Source organism: Limulus polyphemus, unplaced genomic scaffold (genome assembly GCF_000517525.1).
Source record: "Limulus polyphemus unplaced genomic scaffold, Limulus_polyphemus-2.1.2 Scaffold675, whole genome shotgun sequence".
NCBI classification, from domain to species: domain Eukaryota; kingdom Metazoa; phylum Arthropoda; class Merostomata; order Xiphosura; family Limulidae; genus Limulus; species Limulus polyphemus.
The window spans coordinates 423,521-445,256 of NW_013666285.1; the positions used below are offsets into that span (position 1 = coordinate 423,521).

At 32.6% G+C, this 21,736-nt stretch overlaps 1 protein-coding gene across 4 annotated transcripts in view; it reads left to right on the plus strand.

The window, feature by feature from the left end:
* The window catches only part of LOC106459887 (iroquois-class homeodomain protein IRX-6-like), an 87,656-nt gene extending 76,043 nt beyond the window's left edge, over positions 1-11,613 (plus strand). For 3 of the 4 annotated variants that reach the window (XM_022386461.1, XM_022386460.1, XM_013919559.2), the window contains exons 5-6: positions 1,884-2,579; positions 10,774-11,613. In XM_022386461.1, the coding sequence (XP_022242169.1) occupies positions 1,884-2,579; positions 10,774-10,898 (821 nt within the window). In that variant the 3' untranslated portion in view covers positions 10,899-11,613. The remainder of the gene's footprint in view (positions 1-1,883; positions 2,580-10,773) is intronic. The other variant, XM_022386459.1, reaches the window with a different exon arrangement.
* Positions 11,614-21,736: the final 10,123 nt, after the last annotated feature.

A 21,736-nucleotide genomic window follows, 5' to 3' on the forward strand; every position in this document is an offset into this window, starting at 1 on the left:
ATTCCACTGTTGAAACTACAGATTTAATCCTTGTTTATGGTACGTGACAGATGTGACTAATATCAATATAGGAAAAAAAAAACTGCTAACTATGTGACACCTAAAAGCCGTAAGTGGAAACAAACAAAGCTCCATAAGACAAGATCCCTGTATCTGTATCCAGGAGCGTCTTTTTGGTTCCCCCATCTCTAGGAGGCTCCAAGCTCCAAATAGCAGTTTCTGGGATACATTTCTTGTCAAGCTGGATTAACACATATACATAGGTTCTCCAGCTGTATTGGGGGAGTTCATTCTTCTTTGACTCCCACCCCTCTCTCAACCCTGTTGTTAAATGACGCTCATGCTTATATCGTATAAAAATTAATGTGTTGTGCTGTAAAACTTATATTTTGGATTTGTTTGTTTGTTTTTTAATTTCGCGCAAAGCTACACAAGGGCTATCTGCGCTAGCCGTCCCTAATTTAGCAGTGTAAGACTAGAGGGAAGGCAGCTAGTCATCACCACCCACCGCCAACTCTTGGGCTACTCTTTTACCAACGAATAGTGAGATTGACCGTCACATTATAACGACCCCACGGCTGAAAGGGCAAGCATGTTTGGTGTGACGGGGATTCGAACCCGCGACCCGCAGATTGCGAGTCGAGTACTCTAACCACCTGGCCATGCCGGGCCTTATATTTTGGAAGAACTGAAGCGTGGGTAGTGATGTTTGATTTCTGAATATATTCTAACTCTGGACTGTTCAATGGGGCCCATGAGGCATATTCGACTGGTCCTCCAATCACAAGGTGAAAATTACAAATAAATAGATAAATGAAAAGAAGCTAAAATACAGTTTATGGTTAGTACCTTTGAGTTTGATGCTTAGTTACCACTTAATCTTTACTTTAATTTTTGTTACTTGTGTTTTTTCTTTTTAAACCAGTAAATTGGAGTAAAACCATGGTACGCTTTACCATCGTTTAGTATTGTATCGGCCTCCCTAAAACCGCACTCAAACTATTATAAGACCAGCATCTATGGCACGAAGTTGGTTTGACAAACTTGATCTAAATAAAGTAGGTAGAGCTGTTGGAAGAAATATGCTATTGAAATCGAAGAACATCCTCAGAACTGTTGTTGGTATAATTTTAGAAAATGTTCCTTATTTCATTTTATTTTTTAATTTCGCGCAAAGCTACACGAGGGCTATCTGCGATAGCCGTCCCTAATTTAGCAGTGTAAGACTAGAGGGAAGGCAGCTAGTCATCACCACCCAACGACAACTCTTGGGCTACTCTTTTACCAACGAATAGTGGGATTGAGCGTCACATTATAACGCCCCCACGGCTGAATGGGCGAGCATGTTTGGTGGGACGGGGATTCAAACCCGCGACCCGCAGATTACGAGTCGAGTGCCCTAACCACCTGGCCATGCCGGGCCGTTTATAATAGGAGAAAACCTGGAAAATCTTATGTATATATATATATATATATATTTTTTTTTACTGAAATACTAGTGAAGTCACGACACTTTGCTAGATAAGTTGATCCTCCTTGTTGACGAGGGAACCCGAGCATTTCTCGCAACTTCTGAAAAAATTCACCTTCTCCCAGGCGACAGAAAATAAATACTATAATAAAGAAATGAAATTCTTCATTAGCTTTAATCCTTTTGTTTTAAAGCTAGAAAATAGAAGAAATTAGAAAGTATTATTTACTGATTTTTCGACAGTTATGGAAGCATGTAGAAAATTTCATATTTAAGTCAGAATGAAAGATGTTACCAGTTATTTTCGATTTGTTTTTGTATAGATCACTATATGTTAATGAATGGAATAATTTGGGCGTCCTTACGTATTAGTTATCATATAATAAATAATTAAAAAAATTCTTTGTTTCAGAAGAAGAGAGAACACGTGAAGCAGCCAACCGAGAAGATTACTCTGCTGATAATGATAGCCTTACTTATAAGGTATCTGACCCTCATATCTCTTCTGAGTCCAATCCCAGTTGCAAGCCCTGTTCGGCTAACGTAACCACCAGTTTTACTTCAGCTGTGTCATCGGAGAGTCCATCTCCGAACCTATCTGCCCTCGTACATCCTGCAGAAATCCCTCACGAGGGAGATACAGACAATAGAGTCAAGCGTTCTCCTACGAGTAAACCTAGGATCTGGTCTCTTGCGGACACAGCCACAAGCAAAACTCCTGTACCATCTCATGAAGAGTCTCCTGGTTTGGAAGATTCACATAGCCACTATATTTCCAGTGTTTCAGCAACTGAAAGCCGCTCTAGAATACGGATAACTAGCTATGGTCACCCAGCTCCTAATTCGACAGTAAGCAGACTTGTCACTAACGGGTATTATCAGGAATTCAGCTCCTACGGTGGGCTGCCAAGTTCAGGCTTCAACGGAACCAACCCTACCCACATATTCAACCCCATACCCCCACCAGCTGACACCCCTCCTCAAACTCCCCCAAATTTAGCCTTATCTTTGCAGCTGGGATCATCTCTTCCTGCCAATTTCATTGGTCCACAATACAGCTATTTTGGACAGTCAGCGCACCACAGTGGTCGTTTCTCTCAAACTGGACGTGAGTATGAGCCTTAACCAAGAAATATATAATGATTTTTATCTAAATTTTCGTTGTACACTTGTACATTTACAAATGGAGAATAATAAAAAGTGATAAAGTAAGAAAAAAGGACAGGTATAGCTATTAACACCAACAAAAACTGCTTTTATTCTGTCCAATGTTATGAAGATGTTTCTCCATATTAAAGTTATGTAAAAATAATGGTGACTTCATCTGTCGAACATGTTACCATTGCCAAGCATAAATATTATATTATAATACTTCTTTCTGGATGATGTAATCAGACTCATAAGCATTATCATATCACGAGTTTAGTTTGTGGTAGAGGTACTACCACTCATTGAAATGGGTTCCAGGATGGAAGCAAGGGCATGACAGCCACGTAAAACCTGTGTTAGTCTACGTTAGAGATAGAAAAATTGTCCTCTTGCGTGAACACAGACCATTGTCACATGCAGCTGTCGCGCACTGTTGCTAGGCGACTATCACAAGCACGATCTGTCCTCTAATGTAATTGTCAGCTTGCTGTATGTGAGGAGGGTAAAAACGCGATCATAAAATGGCGTTTTCTCTTTATTTTGTAGATTTGTGTACAGCTTCATTTGAAAATCTATATATTATAACTGAATAAGTGTGGAGAAACGACAGCAGATTATTAAGCAGCCTTATCGATCCAACCCGTATGATCTGCCGCAAAACAATAACAAATTTGTTTTAATATCAAAATAAAAAAAAAGTTGCATTACTTGATTTACTAAGCTATGATGTTTTTTGAGCTAATTCGTGAATGCAGTAGTAAATGTTTTTCACGATTCAAATTGTATGAAAGAAAGTTTAAGTTAAAATCAGGTTTTACACTAAGGAGGTTTTGTGTAAGTCAGAGTAAGATTTGGACAGATTAGTGACTTTTTTTTTGGATCCGCATAAACCACACAGTACAGTCGCACATAAATTGGATCGTAAGTTTAAGTTAATTTAGGCGATTTCTTAAAAGTAAACTATCTTAAAAATTACTCGTCACCCCTCATATATGTGAGGAGCTACTCTCGTCAGCTGCTTACAAACTATGTAAAACGCTTTTGAATAATGTTCTTAAGACTATTCGTCAATATCTAAAAGACGTAGTTGGTATAAACGTAATGTACATGATCGCTATATCAGGCTAACTAACAGGCGGATTCTAGTTTAATTTTAACTTTTGTTCAGCGCGATATAAACTTGACGGCGTTTCAAACGTTTGGAAGCAAATTACACTGACAAAAAAAAAATCAAGACACGTTGCACGTTATTTTGTAAACGTACAAGAAAGTTTCATAAACTATGCAACAGACAGTTTTATGAGAAATCGTACTGCACCCAATACTAACTGGTACATTTTTGCATAAGAGAGCAGTGAGTGGTTCTTAAACTTCTGTTCATTATGAACTTTTCACGAACCAAAGACAATCGCACGGACCGCCATACCCAGACAGGCTTGTTTGCCGAAGTTCAGCCTACAATGTATAAAAGTGACATTGATATCAATAAGTACGTAACTTAATGAAAATTTTAAATAAAATATTAATTTAATTTGGAATACTCACTATCATTAGGAGTCTGTGAACCACAGGGACAAAGGTATAGTTTTCATACGGCACTCTAGATATATAAATTATTATTTTACCGTTCTGTCAACGGCTTGTTTGTCGAGGGACTTATTTCAGTTGTTTACCAAAACTATTAAATAAGCATTTACCATACTAGTCTATCAGTGTTTGTTTACCATATTAGTCAATCAACTGTTTGTTTACCATACTAAATCTATCAACTATTTGTTCACCACTTTACCATACTAGAACTATCAACTATTTGTTTACCATACTAGTCTATCAAGAGTTTGTTTATCATACTAAATGTATCAACTGTTTTTTACCATATTAGATCTACCAACTATTTACTTACCATAATCTGTCAACTATTTGTTTACGTTAATATATCTGTCAACTATTTGTTTACGTTAATATATCTGTCAATTATTGGTTTACCATACTAAGTCTGTCAATTATTTGTTTTCCATACTAGATCTGTCAGTCATTTGTTTATCATACTAACTCTGTGAACTATTTATTTTCCATACTAGATCTGCCAATTATTTGTTTACCATACTAGATCTATCAACTCTTTGTTTTCCATATTAGATCTGTCAATTATTTGTTTATCATACAAAGTCTGTGAATTATTTATTTTCCATACTAGATCTGTCAACTATTTGTTTACCATGCTAGATCTGTCAACTATTTGTTTTCCATACTAGATCTGTCAACTATTTGTTTCCTATTCTAGATCTGTCAACTATTTGTTGACCATACAAGATTTGTCAACTATTTGTTTACCATACTAGATCTATCAACTCTTTGTTTTTCATACTAGATCTGTCAGTTATTTGTTTACCATGCTAGATCTGTCAACTATTTGTTTTCCAAACTAAATCTGCCAATTATTTGTTTTCCATATTAGATCTGTCAATTATTTGTTTATCATACAAAGTCTGAACTATATATTTTCCATACTAGATCTGTCAACTATTTGTTTTCCATACAAGATCTATCAACTATTTGTTTACCATACTAGATCTATCAACTATTTGTTTACCATTCTAGTATGAATAACAAATAGTTGACAGATCTAGTATGGATAACAAAGAGTTGATAGATCTAGTATGGTAAACAAATAGTTGATAGCTCTAGTGCTATCAACTATTTGTTTGCCATACCAGATATATCATGTAATTGTTTACCATACTAGATCTTTCAAATATTTGTTTTCTATTCTAGATCTATGAACTATTTGTTTTCTATTCTAGAGCTGTCAACTATTTGTTTTCTATTCTAGATCTATGAACTATTTGTTGTCTATACTATAGCTATCATGTAATAGTTTACCATACTAGATCTATCAATTATTTGCTTATCATAATAGATCTGTCAAATATTTGTTTACCATAATAGATCTGTCAAATATTTGTTATTCATACTAGAGCTATCAACTATTTGTTTGCCATACCAGATATATCATGTAATTGTTTACCATACTAGATTTATCAATTATTTGTTTACCATACTAGATCTTTCAAATATTTGTTTACCATACTAGATCTATCAACTCTTTGTTATTCATACTAGAGCTATCAACTATTTGTTTGCCATACCAGATATATCATGTAATTGTTTACCATACTAGATCTTTCAAGTGTTTATTTACCACACTAGATCAGTCAACCATATTTTTTACCAAATTTATCACGTTATTATTTACAATACTAGTTCTATCAACTGACTGTTCACCATTCTAGATCTATCAACTGACTGTTCACCATTCTAGATCTATCAACTGTTTGTTTGCCATTTCAGATTTATCAACTATTTGTTTACAATCCGAGGTCTATTCGTGTTTTCGAAGTTAGAGTTTTTAAAATGTCAACATTTTGTTTAAGAGCTCACAAAATGTGAGTTCGTATTAATACGTTGTTTAAAACACGAAAAACAACAATAAACCTAGCACACTACACAAGTGTTCGGAATAATAAACCTGCTGTTATCTAAACCCTGGCGTTGTTCCATGTGTTAGTAATAAATTATAAAATAATTATTTTATGAACAAAACAAGTAAAACAGTGATGCACAGCACTTGGATATATCATGTTATATAGAATCTTGAATCTATATATCTACCTAGATATAAGTATATATATATTATACATATAAGAACACAAATGGATTCCAAACTATCGAGTTTAAATGGATAAGCGATCGGACGAACGGTTTGAATTCGGTACCCATTTTAATTTAACCGCCTTAATGCCGCGAAAGAAGGCTCAACCTAGTGATGAGGTCGGTAGCAAAATACGTGAAATTGATGCCAAACGAAAGTTACTTTTAGTCTCGCGTATCACAGGTACCTTTGCATTGAAGTCTAGTCAAAATAAGCATTACCACACATCAAAAGTCAACAACAGAGAGTTTATACATATATATATAAAACGAAGAATGTCAAATCAGGTAGCTATGAATGGAAGAGAGAATTCTTTAAAGATGTTTTCTTTTTAGGTTACGATAAGCTAAAATCATCTGTTCAGTAGTAGAAAAAAAAGGATCCAAGGAAATATAAATGACTCATAAATAGCTCATCGTGTAACTTTGCACAAAAATATGAGTAATAACAGATACATGCTATAGTATTTTTTATATGGAAATTCGAACGAGAATGTAATAAGGTAACTAATGAAAATAATTTCTTCACTGTAACTATACAAGAACACTTAAGTGTAAGTCACATCTATCCTTTGTCCGAGATGGCACGGAGGAGCTGCCGCTAAACTCCAGTTTCAATGACACAGGTAACAGTCTGGACGGAAGTCACAGTCCATCTCAAGTTAACCGCGGGCTAGCTCTTGGTGCCCATTATGCAGTTGGGTAGACTGGAACAATTGGGATAAATTGTCTTGCTCAAGGACACAACAGCATGTCACGAGTACGTCTCGAATTAACACTAGCCACTGAACCGTGCCGTCCCCATGAAAACGTAAAGCTTGTCGTTATTCAGTACATAGCCACATTTGTTATAAACGAACTTCACGCTCATTATACTGAATTATTTCTACAACGCTTACACACACTTACCAAGATAAGTTTAATGATTTAATGACTAACATACTGATTCAGATGTTCTAAGTGTTTAAGAAAGCCAGCATATTTCATTATAAGGAAATAAAATATTTAGATTATCAACTTCATATCCAGAACGGAATTATACCTCTATTTAAGAATAAGAGAGAAAGAAAAGTAAACGTAGTATTTTTTAAGAGTTAAAAACTAGATATTCAAGATTTATTATTCTATATGGGGTAATATAAAGAAATTCATGAAGTTGGACGTATGAAATGCTGACATGTTAGGTAAACTAACGTACATGTATATGATCAGATTTGAGGAATATTATAAAATGCCAAATCTTTAATCGTTAGCTAATAATGAATCTTTGATAAAAAATTGGAAATACAACGTTGATGAATAAAATAGTAGCTACATAACCAGGATTAATCACGGTAATAATGAAATTGATGATTACTAACTAATTAGTAATGAGATTCAGGTGATTGTGTAGGCTACGGTTATAAGTAAGCAAGATTCAGAAGTAAATAAAATTTTAGATGTTTTAAAAAATATGGTTTGTTTGTTTATATTTTCGCACAAAGCTAGTCTAAAGCTATCTGCGCTAGGAGTCCCTAATTTTGAAGTGATAGACTAGTGGGAAGGCAGCTAGTTAGCACCACCTACCGCCAACTCTTGGGCTACTCTTTACCAATGAAAAATAGGATTGACCATCCAATTTTAACGTCTCCACGGCTGCAAAAGTGAGCTTGTTTGGTGACGGGGTTCCAACCCACGACTCGCTGAGTGCCAGTCAAGTGCCCTAACTACAAGGCCATAACAAAATTGGGAAACAAACAAACAACGACACAGTATTATTCTACTTTAAAACATTTTATTTTATAGCAACTTGTTGATTTTATAATTATTTTTAATCTAATGATGTTTTTATAGATCTATATAAATAAACCCCCCAGTGGCACAGCGTTATGTCTGCGGACTTACAACGCTAGAAACCGGGTTTCGATACCCGTGGTGGGCAGAACACAGACAGCCCTTTGTGTAGCTTTGTGTTTAACTACAAACAAACAAACCGTATAAATAAATGTCAATATGTGTGTGTGTGTGTGTATATGTTCCTTATACATTTCCAGATTTCTTGACACAGTGATACAGGATTACATAAGGAAGGTCGTGTGTGTGTATGTTCCTTATACATTTCCAGATTTCTTGACACAGTGATACAGGATTACATAAGGAAGGTCGTGTGTGTGTATGTTCCTTATACATTTCAAGATTTCTTGACACAGTGATACAGGATTACATAAGGAAGGTCGTGTGTGTGTATATGTTCCTTATACATTTCCAGATTTCTTGACACAGTGATACAGGATTACATAAGGAAGGTCGTGTGTGTGTATATGTTCCTTATACATTTCCAGATTTCTTGACACAGTGATACAGGATTACATAAGGAAGGTCGTGTGTGTGTGAGGAGGGATGACCCCCCCTCTAATTTCATATCTAATTTTGGAAAACTATTGGTGTATATTCCTCAGCATTAGAAGGAACTATGCAACCACTGTATGTCTTTGTTTTCACAATTGGTACCTTTATGTATTTTTATGGCACTTTTAATGTTTATTATGTTAAGAAAAAAATGAAACACAATTTCCTATCCTTTGTTACAAACGTCTTACAGTCGGTTACTCCAGCTAATATTAAATGTATTAATAAGAAAAAATATTGAGATTTGGGCGATAGCATGATTGGCTTATTGAAAACGTTTCGCGTATAGCATGATTGGCTTATTGAAAACGTTTCGCGTATAGCATGATTGGCTTATTGAAAACGTTTCGCGTATTCCTTAGCCTAATACTCTGGAAATTGTTATTATATAATATGCTGTTTTATTAATTACACGTTCTTATAAATAGTTAGGTAAATTTGAGGAGCTGCAATATTTGTTCAAAAATAATAATTTTGAATAAGATATTTCCTATCGGATGAACAGTTTTGAATAATTTATAAATAAGTACACCTTATGTAACGTATTCTTCTTGACAGATCTTAGTGGCTTACTGAGAAATTAATAGTGTTTGATATGTTGTATTTAAGATTTGCATCAATACACAGAAATCTAAAGATGTTAACGAACTAGTCTCGAGATGCAGGACTATCGTGATATGTACATTTATTTTACAGTGTCTCTCGTGGCTAAGTAATTTATATACAAATAGTTGAAATGTTCCATACAGTTGTTTAATTTATGTACTTAGTGTTTTCAGATCCTCTGGGGGCGAATTTGGAAAATACGTTTTAAATGTTACACCCAAAATGCAATTTATGTAAGAATGTCTGCAAACAATCCAAGAATACGTAACATTAATGGGAGGAATATTAGGTTAGCGCCCTCTGTTGACTTGCAGGTGAATAGAAACATAAAAAAAAGCTTCAGGGTTGTATAAATGAAAAACATTACAAAGGCTTGAAAACCATTAGACAAACAATACTGTACGGTTGAATAAAATGTATCAATGATAACTATGGACATATTCAGTTCAAAACTTAATATTTCTGTTGACCCCAACGCTATTGCTCTAAAATATGATTGTCATAAAAAAGTTCAAGTTATTATGTTTTAAAAAAAAACAACAACAACAACAAAAACGAAACAAGAAAAAAAAACGTAAGTGCATTATTTACTGTTGGATCCTGGTTACTACAGGAGAATCATGTGGATCCTGGTTACTATAGGAGAATCATGTGGATCCTGGTTACTAAAGAAGAATCATATATGGTCGAAATATACTATTATCGTTCAAATATCATCTCTTTTGTTTTTCAAAATTTAAGTTCAAATTCGATGACGAGGAACCCACTTTGAGACTAATAATGGCTGGAGACGGCTTGAATGGGTAATGAAGAAAATGTCAGAGTACCTGAGTACCTGATGATGACAAAACCTTGTCGAAACGTTGTACATTTGCTGTTATGTTAAACTTATATTAAAGTTTTTCTTCATTACCCATTCAAGCCGTCTCCAGCCATTATTAAAATTTAAGTTCGTTCGGATAGTGAAGGAAAGTTTATGTAGGATGTTATACTTCATCAAAAGATGTGGCATCTAAGTTAAAGTGCAAACTAAAAACATGGCTCCTGTTGCTCTCTATTACATGCCCCCCAGTAGCACAGCGGTATGTCTGCGGACTTACAACGCTAGAAACCGGGTTTCGATACCCTTGGTGGGCAGAGCACAGATAGCCCATTGTGTAGCTTTGTGCATAAATTCAAACAAACAAATAAATGAGACTCTATTACACAGAAATAATTCATTTAATCAAACCGAGAAATACAGCGAAAACGGTTATACAATCTTGGGTTGGTGTTTTCTCAACAATTTGCCTTATCACTATCCTTTGTTAAAACGATCTAAGTACGATGCCGCCAAAATTTTGTAAGAAATGCCATCTTAAAAGGTATAACAATAAATATTGTGAATGAATTAACATACGTATTGACACAGAGTCTATTTTTAAGTTGTTTCTTTTTTATTATTACAGCAGAGAAACCTTCATCTACGTTCGCTGGAAACTTTAGGAGTTCAATGATTCGTCCATTTCCTGGTACATTTTCAACCGCAAACCAATCGGAAGGAAATCATGGATATATTGTACCATCCGTATAAACTGTACACAACCTGATTTACAATGATAAGGTCGAAAATGTGAGACACTAAATGTTAACATTATAATGTTCAGTTTCTGTTTAGATGCGAGAACTTCAAATGGAAAAGTATTTGAGATATAGAGAACTTTGTCAACGGAAGAACTGACTATTTACTAATTAACTGGTGCATGGGGAAAATAACCCCAATGCGTGTGGCATACAGAAAAAAAAAATATGGTTTTAATTAGTTTGGAGAAGACACTTTTCCAAAACGAAGTGATTTGGAAGTCATCTCATTTTTATGAAGTTATGCTGGCTGAAACGAGGATAAGTTCAAAACCTTTCATATTTACACCAGATGTTTTACCCTCTACCACATTTTTACATGGGACAAAAACTTATTTACCAGAAGATATCATATTAGAGAAATATTTTCGCCTTCGTCCATCATTTGATGGTTAATCATCTAGGAATGGTCCTAATTTTTGTTTGGTGATGAAACATAGGATAGTATGCTGTCAGAATATATATATATTATAATAATGCGCTTAGTGTTGGTGATAGCTATCTAGAAAATATCTTCATTTTGCTCTAGTAATGATGATATAGCTTATCAGAGACATCCCACAATAAAAATGATACTTAGAGAATAGATTTACATTATCAAGATAAAGTCCCGGCATGGCCAGGTGGTTAGGGTACTCGACTCGCAATCTGCGGGTCGCGGAGTTCGAATCCCCGTCACATCAAACATGCTCGCCCTTTCAGCCGTGGGGGCGTTATAATGTGACGGCCAATCCCACTATTCGTTGTTAAAAGAGTAGCCCAAGAGTTGGCGGTGGGTGGTGATGACTAGCTGCCTTCCCTCTAGTCTTACACTGCTAAATTAGGAACGGCTAGCGCAGATAGCCCTCGTGTAGCTTTGCGCGAAATTCCCAACAAACAAACAATCAAGATAAAACTAAAAGTTAGTAGCTTAGCAGAAATCACTGAATTAATACACCTAATCCTGAAAATAATTCAGTATTAAGTATTACACATCATTGGGTACACGCTGTTATAAGGTTACCTTCAAAGGTAAAACGTTTTGAAGTCAACTTGGTGTTTACGCGAAACAAATTCGTTTCGAACTCTACAAGTAATTTTAAAAAATTAGATTTTGATTATACCGTACGGTAACGTAGGACAAAATATCTTAATTCAACATCGAGAAGTAAGACTCATATTAAAGCATTAATGATCCTAAATCTTCAAGTAATTTCAGGTATACCATTTTGAAGTGATTCTTTGTTCTCAAACAAATCCAACAAGAAAACAAAACTTAAATCCTGTACTGAGAATTGCCCACCAGAGCATGAAAAGCCTCCTTATCACGTGATGATGTGTGTAAATGTCTGTAAATATTTTAGGACAAAATTATTTTCAGCTAGTATTAATTGTATCTCTGCGGACATTCAATATGAATACTGTAACAAATCTCTCATATTTTGGGCACGTATGAAAGCATCCAACCTATCAAGTTTTATATTAGGAATATTAAGTTTAACTTATAATTTCGCGACTCAAGATAAGCTTAAGTATAAATTATCATAAAATACCACCTTTTAAACAGGGTAATTTTTTTCTGATTTTGATATAATGAACAATTTCTTAGAATGTTCGACGAACATCATTGAACTCCAATTTTTTTGTGGGACAACGGATATAGGGGAAAAATTGGATCTTTATCAATAAATATTGTAGTCTACATTTTCTAATGAATGCCACTTTTGAAATTTTAACTAAGGAAATGAAAATGTTATTTGAAATATTGTAATTTCGTTTGGCGTGAAGTTTTACACAAAAGTTTGACATTAAAGTCTACTCAAAATATAAAATTTTACCTATCGTGTAATCAAAGCAAATTTATAAGAACGTTAAATGTTACTTATGTGTTACTTTCACATCAAAAATCATTTATTAATCTCATTTCCAAATATTAATTAGGATTAAAATGGTATTTCTAGTTTGTATTTTACAACACAATTGCTACTTGCGCAAAATGTTTAACCAGTTTAAACACTTCTTTAACATAAATATGTTACCCAAGATTCAGTCAGGTTTGAATTTATGATACAAATAATTTTTCTTCGCAAATTATTCAAAGTTCTATTTTGGGTGAATTGGATTACAATTTAATACATAACTAGGAAATTTACTAGGAAATTATTAGTTTTCAACCTTAAGGAATTAATGGGCCTTTATTTTTTTTTCTAGTATCTTTCTATGATTGACATTTTTAGAAAACAAAATTGAAAGACATTCAGTTTTCAAAATTGTTACTAATAGGAACATCCACTATAAAAAGTTTAAAAAAAAAACGATGCAAGTAAAAGCCACACAGTTTCTAATATATATAATACATTTGATTCCCGTAATGTAGATTCTAGACAAAAATCAAAAACGGGTTATTCACAGGAAGTATTGACACATATTATTGCCTTGAACTACCTCACAAGAAACAATATATTGCTTTATTGAATTAATGTAATGAAGTAAGAAACATTATCATCGCTTTGCTGTTCAAACTTGGTCAACTGTCAGTTTTTTAATAACTGTATTCTCTAATATCTGGTTAGTGTTTTATAAAGAAAATATACACTGAAAGGACATAAAATTCAGAAGAAAAAAATATTCCCGAATAATAATTTTGACTAAATTAATAAACTTTCAAAACGTAGTAAAGTATAATTGAACTTATCACAATAACCGACCATCGCTTGTTGTACTACGAATTTCATATTGCTTGATTTCCTTTTTGTCTTTTTGTTTCTGTTACCAGTAGTATATATTCTTCATATATTTAATACCTAAAAATGTCTTCGTCTATCTAATTTTGAGCATTAACGGCTTATCAAACGAATTTTAAAGTAAGTAAAATTTAGATTTCTATTCGAAAGTAGGGCGTTCTGTTCTTAGCTAGATACTTAAATCTTTATCAAAATGTATTGCATCAAGTTTACTTTTATACACACACACATATATATATATTAATTTTTTCCAAAATTTAAAGATGCAATTAATATTAAATGTTTTAAGGAGTTGATACGTGAAAGCTTTTAATATTGTTTAATGTTTATTATTTGTTTATTCAGTGTCGTCATATTCAAATAGACAAGCTCGTCCTAAAATTAAAAGTGTCATTCGTGATGAACATTTAAGTATTTAGAGGTGTATTTTAAAGCTTGTTTATTCGCTGATGCAGTACATTGTTTATTTTAGATGCATATAATTTATTACCAGCAGCTAAGATTTTTTGGTAAGGTAACAAAATCATGATAAGTATGCCTTTAAATATTTATATTATATGGATATTCTGATACAACTTGAGAAATTATAGAAAATGTATAAGTTTCATCTTCTTTTAAGGTAGCTATGAGTACGTTATTTTAAAGATATTTTGTATGTAAGTCCCTAATAACCTTTGCATAATAATGAAATATTAATTGAATTACACACAGAAAAATGAAGAAAAAAAAAAGTCTAGGTCTGAGAGTGATGAAATTTTCTAGCAGTAATTATTAATTTAAAGATTATTGTTTGACGTAATATCAAAGTATGGATATTTTTAGCAAGTTATTAATATCTCATTTTTAGAGAAATTTGATATATTTTACATTATTATTATGTCACGTATAGTTGTTGTTGTTGTCGCGAAAAACTACATGATGGGCTACCTGCATTCTGTCCACTGCTGTGAAATGAGCCCCGAATTTTACTATTGTAAGTCTGTAAACGTACCTCTGACCTACCGGGGATATCTCGTGTATGAAAACAACAGATACAGTGTTAAAGTTAAAAACTATATTGAATGCAGAAAACACAAAATCGTTCACAATTATGTTACCGCTGTTTTTTTCCACACCTTGAACTATAGTGGTATACAGTGAAGCTAGTAAATAAAACATTAGTTTAATATTTTTATATTTACCGCCTTATCTTTCATGAAGTAATGCTAGACATAGTATCCAAGACTACTAAAATATTGAAACATGGTGATAAATCAGTTATTATTTGTATTTTAAAAGATATTGGCCATTATTTAAAAATGTTTAGACCATGCGTAGTCAAATATCCTTAGATTAAATAATAAAGTTCAAAGTGGATCTTGGACTTAAACTAATTTGATCAGTTCTACTGAGTTGGTGTTAGATGTGTTATTACAAAGTATGGTGTTACATGTTTCTGCGTTTTAGGTATATTTTGAATTTATATATATGACTTGTATAGGCTGAGTATCACATAAATATTGCTCCAAATATGGATATTTTAAATTCTAATGACATAAGATTGATAATATTAAGCTTTTATTTTCTATGAGATGCAAAGGAAGTGATTGACATTAGTTGCTTTGAATTACACAAGAAAACATTTGCAGATTAGGGAGATAAACAGGAATTACACAAGAAAACATTTGCAGATTAGGGAGATAAACAGGAATTACACAAGAAAACATTTGCAGATTAGGGAGATAAACAGGATCTTGAAACTGTGATGTTTGTTTGAAATATTTGTTGACATGAGTTTCAGTTAATAACTTACATGTTCTAATAACTTTGAAGTTTAATATATCAATAATTTACTGAATTGAAGATTTAATGTTTTTGAACTTATGTGATAGGCATTATTACCAAATCTCACGACAAAGATTTTCAAACAAATAATTTCACACATTTTTGTTTATGATATAAACCTCTTTGAGACATTAATGTTTTTTGCTTCTTTATATTAACTATCTGTGATAGTCTTCAACTGACTCATCTATAATTCTTAGCATTTCTTATTGTTGGTGGGATTTTTCAAATGTGTGTATTATATAATATCAGAGAATATATCTATTTGCGAATTTCTACCAAATTGTAAATATTCAAATGTATTTGAAATAAATTGAAACTCCTAAAAAGTTTTTATGAAAGATATTTAGTTTATTCTTTCCAGATCAAAAGTTTACTGACATTAAACTAGCTGTGACGATGATAATTAATTTCTCTCGAAAGGGATTTGACAAATTTCAGTCTAAATATTCGTTTTCTTGCAAAATATTTTAAAAACAGATTCACATTTTGCGTGTGGGTTCTTCAAAAATATAAAATTTGTAACTATATATTCCCATATAAGAAATACATTAATTAATATTAATAATGCTTATATGATCAAGATCGTATTACACACTCACAAGTGCATATATGTGTGTGTATGCAATAACTAGAGATACGAAAAACAACAACAGAGTAATGATGACTGATGAAAAAACTGGGTGTATCCGTTAAAAATAGTAGTCTCTGTTGTACCATATGGGGAAAATTGAGTTATTCTGTTGATAAATTGTCAGTCCTCATAATGTGCTTTGATTTACTAACCATGATGCAGCGGACAAGCGTGTCTTATTTTTACAGAAATACAAAGCCCAAAATACAAAAATACCATCCATTTTTCTATAGTGAGCCATATAAAATAAATAATTTCAAAATTGAAAAGTTGGTGTATCATAGGAATCAAAAATTAATTCTAAATATTTATAATTTCCAAGATTTTATTAACTGTCTGAATCTCCTAATTTGTAATGCTTATTGAAATATAAAGAACAAAATTGATTTGCCTTCAGAAATAAATAAAAGACAACATATATAAAGAAACTTGTTAGTTTTTTTTTTTGTTTGGCTAATTGACACAATTATGGTTAAAATGGAATATGATACTTATTTCAGAAGTCCAAACATAGCTTGTCTCTTTGGTATGTGGTTTAAAGAATAAAAAGCCAAAATAATATTGATAATAATATTTTATTAATAAATTGTAATTCATCCAAAGCAGCCTAAATAAAGAGAAATAATGAAAAATCTTATAATTCTCGGCATCAGAAATAACACGTGAAGGTTTTTATTAATATCAAGATAACTGATACATTCATAATATGATATATTCAAGCAAAATAGGGTAAATATACATGTTATGAAGTAAAGTAAACCTAATTTGTTTAATCAGTCTTAAAACAATTCAGAGTTAAAGGTTTCTAAAGGATTTATTTTTCTAGATAAGGTGTTGCTATGAAACAAAGTTTTCTTCTTAAAGAATATAATGTATTCTGAGTTATAGAATATATTTTCGACAACTATTGATAGAACATTAGAAATAAGACGATTTAATTGCCATTAAATACAAAACTAGATTAGAATTCAATAAAATTTAGAAAAGTACCGAACAAAATATCACAAATCAAACAGCATAATCTTTTTCTAAAAATATATTTATCGTAGAATTTTTAAATAATATCAACCGACAATACAAGTTGTGTTTATTTATGAGACTTATTCAACTTTGACATTAGCACTGCTAATACGAATGTTCAGTGCAAAATATAATAATTTTTTTAAAACTTATTAATCTTATAAGGTTAATTTCTTACTGCCTACGAAAATACACATTATAAAAATGATACTGTCGATAAAACGTTCTCATAAAATAAATTAGATGCCTTTAATTTTACTTTGTTTGTCTTTCCTTAACTTTTGTTTTCAGTTGAATGTAAAATTATATTTACTCTGAAGTAATATGGATTTTAATCTGAAACATATTTGCTGAAATTGATTTTAAAATGCTTTAGTTTGGAGCTACGTCATTTTTCATCATTCTGGCTAGGTCAGTGATAGAAACAATATCTAGTATCTTCTTGATAAATTACTCTGTTAATTTTTAAAAGTATATTTATGTTTATAGATTCTACCCAAATTGATTTGTGTATCACATTAAAAGCTCTTTATTTACCCACATATCTAAATATGATTAAAGTTTTGAAGAGTAACATATTTTTGTTGTTAAAACAAGAAAGAATTCGAGAGTTTGAAAGGGTCAGAGAAATGTGCATAAATCTTTTCATAAACTTTAAAAAAAATTGATGGTATCACTAAATGACACTAAAATAAACTAATAAATAATAAAATCATTTTATTGTTTACTCAGCTGAAATACCATTAATCTCCGAAATAAGAAATACGTTTTAATTTCATATTTTGAAAGTATTTCTCAGTACCAGAAATAAAATTCCCAGCTTTTATTTCTCACCATAATAACTTATTATCAAAATAATTAAGCTGTTGTTCAGAAATTTACGCTCCCCCTGTAGCTTAGCAATAGACTCAAGGGCTTATAAAGTTACAATTCGAGAATCAATACTTGTGCAGGCAGAGCTCAAATGGTTCTTTTTTACTGCTTTGCGCTTAAACAAACAGAAATATACCTGAACACATTTTCTTCAAAAATGGTTCACATTTCGATTTAATTTTATTTTAATATTACTAATTTTTTTTCATATAACTAACCAATGCATTATAATAGAAGAAGAAGAAAGCGCTAATCGAATACCCAACGATAACTTGTTACTGATTAAAAAAATACATTTGACACAGTAAAAAATAAATAAGATTTAAGTAAATAACAGTATAATGTTTTCATATTTTTTTTCTCCAGAAGAATGATAAAATTAACTAATATTGTATTTTAATGAAATATATTGCTGAACACAAGATGCAAATATTAATGATAGTCAAATTACAATGCAGATCTATTATTACTTTTCCCCTGCCCCCCAGTGGCACAGCGGACTTAGGACTTAAAACGCTAGAAACCGGGTTTTGATACCCGTGGTGGGCAGAGCACAGATAGCCCATTGTGTAGCTTTGTGCATAACTCAAAACAAGCAAACAAACGTATTACTTTAATCTATTTGTTGAAATTAAGTACTTCTACTCATTACAATAAAACTAATTTTTTTTCAAAACAAATAACTATGAAATTACAAATATTTGCTTACGTGTCGTATGAATAAGTTGGTTCATAAACTTATATGTGTTTTATAATATATCCTACATAAAGTTTTTGTATTTTAGTAACTCTCTTATTTTTTAATCATTTTACTTTCTTATTTCTAAGTTTCTTAAAATCTAATTAATCAGTATAAATTCGACATCTCAGAATAGGTTTAGAAACAAGTGCTGTTTTTCTGAATACGGTTGTTTGAAACATAAAAAAAAATATGTTTCACTCAACTGCACAAAATTTATCACTAAAAATCTATGTGATTAATGCTTTATTTCGGCTCAATAATATCAGTCTGTTTACATAAATATTTTAAAATGTATAAAACAACCGTACGTCGATTTCGAAAAATGTCATTGTTTTTTCTACGTATCTTCTTTCCACTTTATTAGTTTTTAAAACGTATTCACTTAATTTCTTTGACCATATAATATTATTGTTATCCAACACTTTTCTGTAATGTTTTGCACACTAGTGCTTAATATTTTACACGATATTCTTTGTTCTTATAACATAAAGCTTTTAATTTACCATCACAGTTTTAGGTTGTTAAAATTAAAACATAATTATATTCTACTTTTCCTGTCCCCTAGTGGATGTGATGTAAATTTGCGAGCTTACGACACTAAAATCCAGGGCTCGATTCTCTATGGACAGACTGCAAATAGTCTATTGTGTAGCTTTACACTATAACAAACACACAGCCTTTTACAAATTATAATAAACAGACAGCCTTTATAGGTCTGACATGGCCTGCTGGTTAGAGCGCTCGACTCGCAATCTGTGGGCCACGAGTTCGAATCCCGTCACCGAATAGGTTCGCCCTATCAGACGAGGGGGCATTTTAACCTGATGGTCAACCACACTATTCGTTGGTAAAATAGTAGCCCAAGAGTTGGCGGTGGGTGGTGTTAAATAGCTGCCTTCCCACTATTTTAAATTAGAAACGGCTAACGTAAATAGCCCTCGAGTAGCTTTGTGCGAAATTCAACAAACAAACAAATTGACTTTCACCAAGAGCAATAACTATTTGCAACTTTTACTACACAAACATATAGATACGGTAAAACAAGTGAATTTGCTCAACTATTTTGAAACGAATTCTTTATTGGTTTCAAAACGTGTGATAAATACTCAGAAATAATTTAATGTTTTTATCATATTTAGTATAGAAAGGTCATTGCATACAATTACATACTAACAAAAAATTTCTATATGCACTATTGCTCGACCATGGTCAATCAAAAAGTGGCACAATTTTTCCTCATAGGGAAAAGTGGAGCAAACTAAGAACACAATAAGTGAATGATTACACCATTTATTTGCTGAATTGATGGATAAATTCAGTGCAAACATCAAATATACTTACTTGATACCGACCAAAGTTGATGTTGATCAGAACAGATTTTTTTGTTTTGGAAATTTGCAAGTCTGACAATGAATCATTCACACTGCAACCACCAAAAAACCTTAAAATGCAGCCTGTAATTTCAATATACCAATAGATGAAACCAAATGATTATTTCAAAGTGGCGCAAAGAATCAAGAAGCAAAATCACCCCGTTTTACGGTATTCATATTCTTACTAAACCAATCTGAGGGTCGCGGGTTCGAATCCGCATCCCACCAAACATGCTCGCTCTTTCAGCCGTGGGGGCGGAAGGCAGCTAGTCATCACCACCCACCGCCAACTCTTGGGCTACTCTTTTACCAACGAATAGTGGGATTGACCGTCACATTATAACCTCTAGTCTTACACTGCTAAATTAGGGACGGCTAGCGCAGATAGCCCTCGTGTAGTTTTGCGCGAAATTCAAAAACAAAACAAATTGATTATGAATTTGAATACCTTTTTCTTACTACAATGGTCTTTTGTTGAATTTCGTACAAAGTTACATGAGAACTGTTTGCACTAATCGTACCCTTGTGCACTAATAGCCCTTGTGTAGTAGCTTTCAAAACAAACCCAACAAACTAAAGGTACCTAATTTTGAAGTGATAGGATGGAAGGAAAGCAGCTAGTCAACAACTCGTGGGTCTAACGTAATCACGGCCTCTAAAGCGCGGAGCGCTATTTATTATTATTTGTTTTTTACTTTTTGGCGGTAACGAGAGCGAACCATGGAACTTTGCATCAACAGCCCGGCAGGACAACTGGGCCACGCTCGGCTCTCCCTAACCACGAAGCTTAATACAGGTAAATCATACGTGTTACTTTTAAATGGGTTTGTTTATTTGTTAACACAAAGCTACACAATGGGTTATTTACGTTCTTTTCACCTCGGATTTTAGCGTTGTAAAACATTAAAATTACTGCTGACCCAATGGGGAACATTTCAGTGGGACTAATATACTTCTAATTACTGCTGACCCAATGGGGACATTTCTGTGGGACTAAGATACTTCTAATTACTGCTGACCCAATGGGGAACATTTCAGTGGGACTAAGATACTTCTAATTACTGCTGACCCAATGGGGGACATTTCAGTGGGACTAAGATACTTCTAATTACTGCTGACCCAATGGGGGACATTTCAGTGGGACTAAGATACTTCTAATTACTGCTGACCCAATGGGGGACATTTCAGTGGAACTAAGATACTTCTTTTATTTTCCGGACTTTTGTTTTCATATATGTACATATTTGCTCAGATAGAATATTCTCAAATCAATAGATCTAAACAATCAACCCGTTGAAGACAACGTTGATTAAAAGAAACTTCACTTGTATAATATATTTTAATATTTTGAAAATTCTTAAACGCACATGGTTTCTTCTTCTTCTTTTTTTTTTTGTTTGTTTGTTTCAGCTTGAATATAAAAATTCATTATTATAATATTAGGAATAAACATTTTGGCCACTAATTTTCATTATTAAAATACTGGCCAAAATCATTTGTTTCAATGTTTAAATGACATGATAAGGCTTTTTATCTCGTTAAAACTTACTCATCATGAGTGTTTGGTTCCTATTCCAAAGCCTTAGACATTACTGAATAATA